The 8,334-nt window shown below is 49.9% G+C and overlaps 1 protein-coding gene across 1 annotated transcript; it reads right to left on the bottom strand.

Annotated features, from left to right (window-relative positions):
* Window positions 1–2,774: 2,774 nt before the first annotated feature.
* On the bottom strand, window positions 2,775–8,105 carry C6H9orf152 (chromosome 6 C9orf152 homolog). The gene is made up of 2 exons (XM_068973548.1): window positions 7,913–8,105; window positions 2,775–3,286 (listed from the first exon to the last, which is right to left on the bottom strand). Exons 1-2 carry the CDS (start codon window positions 8,103–8,105, stop codon window positions 2,775–2,777), a joined length of 705 nt encoding a protein of 234 aa, XP_068829649.1.
* Between the last annotated feature and the right edge of the window lie 229 nt (window positions 8,106–8,334).

Consider the following 8,334-nt stretch of genomic DNA (forward strand, 5'->3'; position numbering starts at 1 on the left):
CTTTTAAACTGTGGTATTGGAGAAGACTCTTGAGAGTCCCTTGGACTGCAAGGAGATCAAACCAGACCATCCTAAAAGAGATCAGTCCTGGGTGTTCATTGGAAGGACTGATGCTAAAGCTGAAACTCCAATACTTTGGCCACCCCATGGGAAGAGTTGACTCATTGGAAAAGACCCTGATGCTGGGAGGGATTGGGGGCAGGAGGAGAAGCGGACGACAGAGGATGAGATGTCTGGATGGCATCATCGACTTGATGGACATGAGTTTGCGTGAACTCCGGGAGTTGGTGACGGACAAGGAGGCCTGGCTTGCTGCGATTCATGGGGTCTCAAAGAGTCAGACACAACTGAACTGAGCCCCACTTACAAATTGGGATGCAGAGGTCTTTATTTTTTTCTTTTATTGGGGTATCATTGCTTTGCAGTGTTACATTAGTTTCTGCTGTACAACAAAGTGATTCAGCTATATGTATACATATGCCCTCCCTCTTAGACCTCCCACCGCCACCCGCATCCCACCCCTCTAGATCATCACAGGGTGCCGAGCTGAGCTTCCTGTGCTGGGAGCGGCTCCGCACTAGCTTTCTGTTTTACCCATAGATGTCACTGCCACTCTCCCAGTTCGTCCCACCCTGCCCTTCCCACCCCGTGTCCACTGTTCCTTCTGTACGTCTGCATCTCTGTTCCCGCACTCGAAATGGGTTCATCTGTTCATTTCTCTAGATTCCACATATATGCCTTTAGTATATGGTTTTCGTGGGATGCAGAGATCTTAAACAGGATAGTCACTACCAAAGAAGAAAGATTCCCCCAGGAAGGACCTGATCCTAGAAGTAGCACCACAGAACATTTCTAATATTTCCAGAAACCCAAAAGAATGTTCGAATGCCTCTCTCAAAACCCAAGAAAAGCAAGTTTAAAACCCTTTTTTTCTTTTTCAAAATAATATATAAGGTCAAAAAAAGAGGCCAGGCATGAAGTATTAGGTAGTGGTCATGCGATGCCTCTCTGGGGCACTGTTGCTCACACAGCCGGTGGGGCACGTGGTGGAGGGTGACAATCAGAGGGAGTATTCGACTCTAGCTCCCAAGGATGGGAGCAGCCGGGCTCTCGGTGCATTTCCTTTATACCCATGAAGTGGAAATATGTCTATGTTACTTGTTTTGGACAATGAAACATAAGCAAAGTGGTTTGAGAGCTGGTTTGTGACTCTTTAATACACTTTCTTCTTCTGCTGCAGTAACTAGGGAAACCAGTGTTGATAAGGTGGTGCCACAAGATTGAAGAAGCTTGAATTAGTGGTAGTACTTATAAGAGAGCTGGGCTGGAAGTTTGCCCATATCCACAGTGAGATGTCTATGAGTGAACGAAAAGTAAGCTCCTATGGTGAGATTTGGAGCTTGTTTGTTACTCAGCAAAACATATCCTATCCTGATTACCGTGTTAGAAAGAGGACTGACTTGTGGGAAGCCTCTTTAAAATAAAAGCGAAGGATAAAGTTGTTTTGTTTTCAGCAAAATGTCTTGTTTTTTATTAGACTGTAAAAAATTAACAACTGACTCATTAATTACCCACAAAAGGAATCGAAATGAATCCCCAGGTTGGAGGGAGTTTCAGGGTGGCTCAAGAAGGCACATATGTGTTTTTAAGAGAAAATGACACTCCTAGCTAACAACTCTCCATGTGAGTGGGCAAGACTGAAGCACCATGGGGAAGAAGGAAGATGTGGGTAAAACTTTACAGAGAGAGAAGCTAGCGTGAGGAAATGTCACCTTAGGTGTGTTTAAGTGTGTTGATTAAAGTTGACCAGGTAAGATACTTTCTTCCCCACTAACCAAATAACAGTTGCTTCACTTTGGTTTAAAATATACCAGGAAGGATCTGAATGATTCAAATGTGGCTGAAAAGGGAGCGGTTTTTGAGGAACATATACTTTCCAAGCAGGAACATTGCTTTGTTTCCTTCTCCGAGGCTTCTGTTACTATATATCTGCAGGGATGGGCAATGTTTAATTCGGAGAGAGAGAGACTGAGAAAGGAAAGGAGAGAGAAGACAAATAGGAAAGAAGAAAGGATGGAGGGAAAAGGGGAAAAGGAAATAAATCTATAATGAGGCTGGAATGCGCAGTCTCAATGAGAGGGGAGAGATCACCAACTCTTCCTAAAGACCCTTAAACACACAGAACAGTAGGTAACCTTGTTTTGACCCTTTTTACCCAGGGTGACTATATTCTGGGAGGCCGGGGCTGAAATGCTGTGGTCACTATGAATGAAGGGAATGACTTCTAAGTGTGCTGGCCTCCAGGCATAGCGACCAGAAGGAGACAGTTCTAGGAGCTCCTCTTCTCCAGAACATGGGAGGAATCCTCAGAAGTTACTGAAATCATGGTTGCCCACGCCTGTTGACTCCAGGGCACTGCCGAGGCTTCCATTGACTAGGGTCTCTGTTTTATGTTTCAGAATTCTCTAGATCCAGGGACCGAGCCGATGTCCACAGCTCTGTCTTCTTTTGTGAGCAGAATGGGGCTGTGCTGATGGGACAGCACTCTTTCATCCTGAGCTGTGAGCAGTCTGGTCTGGGCAGTCTCTTTTCCTTTTTATTTTCTGAGGCACAAGACCCTGTGCCCACTGTGAAGTTCATTTCCCACAGTCTGACCCACAACTGATGCCATCCAGCTCCGCCCATAGCTCCAGGCCTTAGCTGCGCCTCTGCCTCCCAGCTTCCTTGATGAGGCCGTACGTGGCCTCAAAGTTGAGGCCTCTGAGTAGAGAGCTTCAGGCTGGACCGTATAAGCCCAGGTTCCGGGCAGCCTGGGAGATCCTGGGAGTTTTCCTCTGGGGAAATGGATAGTGAGCTGGTTTTCCAGCCCGGTGTGGCCTCTTTATGGCAGGAGGGCCCTGCGTGCCCACGTGGAAGCCAGATCCCACTGCCTTTGTCTGTGACTCGTCCGCTTGGCACTCAGGCTGGGCTGTTTCTGGGATGGTGGTTTCTTGCTGAGTCATCTGAGTGTCTTCAAACAAGCCTGGGAGCCTTTGCTCAGAGCCCGTGAACTTGTCCTTGTGTTTTACGTGAAGACCGGTTCCCTGGTGGAAGGTTTGGACCAGGCGGTGCATCTCTAGGTGCGTGTGCCACGGAGACTCGGGGGTCTGGAGACAGCCCCTGTCATCCTCTTCCAGCGTCTCCTCTGCCTCAGGAGCCGCCTCTTCTGGGGTCAGGGAATGCCTTTTCTCCTTGTTAATCCAAACTGCACTGACCAGGGACTCAGCTGGGGCGGGCAGGTTCCCTCCTGAGAAAGCAAGACACCAACAGGGTCACCGCTGGAAGGTACAGGGGCAGCCCTCGTTTGGGGGGGTTCTCAGAGCTTTCAAGCTGAGAAAGTCCATGCCCAGGACATCAAGGAGGCCAGATCCCCGGTGCACACACTGTCTCTAACACACACCCAGTCACGCATGACTATTCATTCAGTCCATTATTAAGTATTTATAATGTGCCAGGCATTATATATTTGAGGTCTTGAGACAAAATCTACCCCTTCATGATATGCTCTAGTGAAGTAGAAAGTGAAAGTGTTAGTTGCAGAGTCATGTCCGACTCTTTGTGACCCCATGGACCGTAGCCCACTAGGCTCCTCTGTGCATGGGATTTCCCAGGTAAAAATACTGGAGTGGGCTGCCATTCCCTTCTCTGGGGGACCTTCCCAACCCAGGGATCCAACCCTTTCACTTTCTACTCCACTAGACCACATCATAAAGGGGTAGTTTTTGTCTCGGTGTTCATTACTGTATTCCCAAGTCCTGGGATAAACAATGGAGTAGAAAAGGAATAAGCAAACAAACATATGGTAATAAAAGTTCCAATGGTAAGCAGTGCTGTGGAAAAAAATTCAAGAATGAGAGAGTTTAATAATAGAGTCCAGTCTTTGCGGTGAGGGAGTGAACCCTAGGGAGAGCTGGGAAACGCACATTTGAGGCTGAAAGACCAACCAGGAGCAAGGGCACGCACATGTCCACCCACAGGTCCACCCACAGGTGTGATTCATATACACTGGCCAGTGGAAAGGGGTTATTCTTTGGTGTTATGGGGTCTGATGGTGGGTTTAGCATCCAAGGCAGAGGAGGAGGGGCTGTGTTCGAAGCAGCTCCTTTAGGAGGACTGCTGCTAAGTCACTTCAGTCATGTCCGACTCTGTGCGACCCCATAGACGGCAGCCCACCAGGCTCCCCCGTCCCTAGGATTCTCCAGGCAAGAGTACTGGAGTGGGTTGCCATTTCCTTCTCCAATGCATGAAAGTGAAAAGTGAAAGTGAAGTTGCTCAGTCGTGTCTGACCCTCAGCGACTCCATGGACTGCAGCCTTCCAGACTCCTCCGTCCAGGGGTTTTCCAGGCAAGAGTATTGGAGTGGGGTGCCATTGCCTCCTCCGTTGGAGGACTGGTCTTTATCTTTTGTCTCGTGGCCGCTGTCCTGGAAACATGTTTGCAGCACCGTCTGCTCTCCTGCCCTGGCTTCAGGGATGAGCAGCTGGGCTGATGCCTCTGTTCCTTCTCAGGGACATCTTTTTACCACCTTGTGGAACGTGGCAGTTTCTTGTCAACTCTTGGTGGCGGCGAGGGTTGGAGGAATGACTGAATGTCATTTTCCTACAGAAAGGAGGCCTGTACCAAGCCTGGAATTGCCTCTGAAATGTCAGCAAAGCTCCCTTGAGCATTCTGATATTTGTCGCTGCAGAAGGCCCTGTAGGTGACAGCGTCCACAGTGGGAGCAGAGAGATGCTGTTGAAGGAGGAAAGCCAGGAGGAGCCCTTGGACTCCAGTACTAGGAATCCAAAACACCTGCCATTTCTAGAACCTGAATACATCCCATGATGTTAAGAGGAAAGCTAATTCCAGAGCCTGCCTGCCATTAATCAGCTCCCAGAATACCTGCCCCTCCAGATACAACTCCGTGTCTTCAGATGCTGAAATCTAGTTTTAGTAAGAGCCGGTCTCGATAATCAGTCTGTCTTCCTGGGTCTCAGATGTGCTGGACACAAGAGGACTCCTGTCTTCTAAATTCCCTCTACTTGCTTGGCTTCATGGCATTAATATTTCCTGGCTTTCTCCTCCATTTAAGAAAAATAAATTGTGGCAAGACCCATACAACATAAAACTTACCACCTTTAGCCATTTTGAAGTGTATTGTTCAATAGTGTTAAGTCCAGTCACTTGGTTGTACAACTGATCTCAAGAACTTTTTCATTTTCTCAGACTGACACTTGACCCATTAAACGACAATTCTTCATCTCCTTCACCCCCACCCTGGCAACCACCGTTCTACTTACTGTCTCTGGTTTGATAACTCCATGTACCTCATATGAGTAAATCACTACAGCATTTGTCTTTTTGTGACTGGCTTATTTCGCTAAGCGTAATGTCCTCAAGATTCATCTGGGTTCATCCAAGAGTCAGCATGTCTGAATTTTCTTCCTTTTTCAGGCTGGTGTTCATCTGCTACCATTTCAACTGCTGTCTTCTCTGACTTCTCTTCCTCTGCTTGTGCCTTCAATAATTTAGCATTCTATACCTCTAATTGTCCTCCCAGCCTCCTATCAGTTTATGCATTGGTTCCCCACAATTTTATCCATGCCTGTGACTTCAACAATTTGTTGATGACCCCAAATCTGTATCTCCAGCCCAAATTGCTCTCCTGAGATCCAGGCTGGTTGGAAGCTTTATGGGTAATTCCCTCTAATGCAGCATGTTTAAAAATTTTCTTTTGGGTTGTGCCAGGTCCTAGTTGTGGCACATGGAACCTTTAGTTGTGGCATGCAGGATTTTTAGTTATGGCATGTGGGATGTATTTCCCTCATCAGGGATTGAACCCAGGCTTCTGGTGTTGAGAGTCATAGCCACTGGACCACAAGGGAAGTCCTCGAATGCAACATATTCACAAATTCATCTCTCTCTATCAGAAATATTTTTCTCCTATATTCCCCATCTCACTGGGTGGTATCACCATCCACCCTATTGCTAACGTGCAGGCAGAATTGCTTTTTTGCCTCTACCACCATTTTTTCACCCCATTTTTATAATCTGAAAGTGAATGTGTTAGTTGCTCAGATTCTCTACTGTCTGAGCCACCAGGGAATCTGCCTGCGATGCAGGGGACTCGGTTTCAATCCCTGGGTCAGAAGATCCCCTGGAGAAGGAAATGGCAACCCAGTCCAGTCTTGTTGACTGGAGAATTCCATGGGCAGAGGAGCCTGGCAGGCTACAGTCCATGGAATCGCAAAGTATTGGACACGACTGAGCAGCTACCACTTTCCCAGCTTGTAATCAGACTCTGATTTCTCCCTGGAGAACCACGTTAATCCTCACGCCCAGTCCAGGTGATTCAAGTGTCCTTCCAACTCAGTGTCTATGACCTGGTGACCTGGTCCTTAGCCGAGCAGCACAGAAAGTCTCAAGGAGCTTTATCCATATTCATTTATTTCATTCCCACCACAATCTTATACCTTGGGGACTATAGTTATTCCCGATTGACAGATGAGGGAACTGAATCACAGAGGAATTTATAGGATTTGTTCAAAGCCTCACAGAGCAAGTCAGTAGCAAAGCTGGGGCTCAGGCTGTCCTCCAGAGACCAAGTACAGGGACATCCCATCAGACAGCACACTGTTTCTCACAGCTAGAGCGGGAATGTGAACTTGCAGACTGCTGTGAAAGAAGTACCCCGAAAGATCCTGACCAAGCCTGTGGGTCAGAAGTCTTCCCTGGAGAAGCAGTGACTGAGCCTTAACCTGTCGTAACTCATGACATGGTTGCTCATCACGTGGTGATGATGGCGGCAGGAGCTCTGAGTTACAGGATGCAGGAGAAGGGGCCAGCAGGGAAGGCTGGAGCAGGGGTGGTAAACGCTATGCGGTGTGCTGAGTTTGTGATGTCTTTGGGACATACACATGACATAGTTTTGTGAGTCTGAATCACAGGCGTGTTAAATCAGCTTTCACTTGATACAGGTTTAATGAATGTTGAGTGACGGAGTGAATAAACACCCCTGAGGATGGGAAAGCTTTAGGAAACTGTCAGCTCTGCCCTGCACAGATGGGGGTGCTGTTTGGCTGTGCCAGGTCAGTGCAGACAGATCCCATTGGTTGGCGCTTTTAGCCCATGGCAGCACACTTCCTGTCACTTCCCGGCGGTGAAGTCCCTCTGGCCCCTGACTCCCTCCCAGCCCAGCCTAGAGCAGGGTGGGCTCCCAGGGAGTGTGAACGATGCAAACCACCACAGAAACCCCCGGGCACAGACTCCACCTCTCAGGGGCCTTCCTGCTTCTCTTGTCTTGTTCCTCTGGGTTTAGAGGGTGAGGGGCTGAGGTTTGAGTCTTGTGCTCCTAACTTCCTCCTCGAATAAATCTGAGTTCCTAATGGAAGGGAGGCTTCTCCCCTGAAGGAGGGGCTTCTATCTCTCAATGCTTCTCCGGCTGATGGGTGAGCCTGGGTGCCTCCTGGGTCCCTGAGCCCTGTGTTTCCTCTGGCCGATGCCCAGGCTGTTGGAAATATCACATGTTCTCTCTCCAGAGCCCATTTCCCTGGTTGGTAGGAGGTGCCCAAGTGAGACCCAGCCAAGAAGCACAGCTCCCTTCTCCCCACGTGGCCTACCGGGGAGGCCAAGCCCAGCTCACCAGGCAGACCAGTTCAGCAAGATCAGAATCTAAGAGCAGAGGCCAGGAACGGGTGGCATGCTGCCTGCCAGCCCCCCCTGCTGGAGCCCCCTGCCTCAGCTGGCACCCACACCAGCCCCTCTGTTCTGACCCTGTCTCCCTGCTTTTGTCCACCAGGGGTGCCCGCAGAGGCCTGGCCCTGCGGTGCCCACGGCTCTGCCACCCGTTCTGCCCACAGCCAGGTCCTCTGCCCCCAGCACCTGCCCAGCCCTACCTTTCGGGAGCACCACGACGTGGGCCTGGGCCCTCTGCTTCCGTCTCAGGCCTTCATACTGGGCTCGCAGGAGCTGGATGTTAAGCAGGGGCCCTTTCCGGGGGGCCTGAGGCCCGGAGCCCTCGGCCATGTAGTAAGACCCCAGCTGCCAGAAGTGGGGCAGGGCGGGGCACGGGCAGGGCAACCCCTTCATCCGGATCCGGATCCGGGAGGAAAGCAAACACGGATGGGCGGGGCCGAGGGGGTGGTGGGGCTCAGGGAAGTGAGGAGGAAGGTAGCCAGATCCTGTGGAGAGCAAGGTAGGGAGAGTGAGAAATGGAGGAGGGGAAATGGGGTGGAAAGGGACCGTAAGGAGAAGGAAAAAGTCTGGGGGTGTGGGGCACCTGCAAGAGGGAAATTGAGGGAGAGGGAAGGAGGGGGTC

This window comes from Capricornis sumatraensis, chromosome 6 (assembly GCF_032405125.1).
Source record: "Capricornis sumatraensis isolate serow.1 chromosome 6, serow.2, whole genome shotgun sequence".
In the NCBI taxonomy this organism is placed as follows: Eukaryota; Metazoa; Chordata; class Mammalia; order Artiodactyla; family Bovidae; genus Capricornis; species Capricornis sumatraensis.

What these genes read in the sequence shown, in the direction of transcription:
- C6H9orf152 (XM_068973548.1), bottom strand. Translation starts at nt 8,105, where the DNA reads ATGAAGGGGTTGCCCTGCCCGTGCCCCGCCCTGCCCCACTTCTGGCAG. An exon ending in CGTCGTGGTGCTCCCGAAAG is followed by an intron (nt 3,287 to 7,912) that starts GTAGGGCTGGGC and finishes TTGCTTTCTCAG; the next exon opens with GAGGGAACCTGCCCGCCCCA.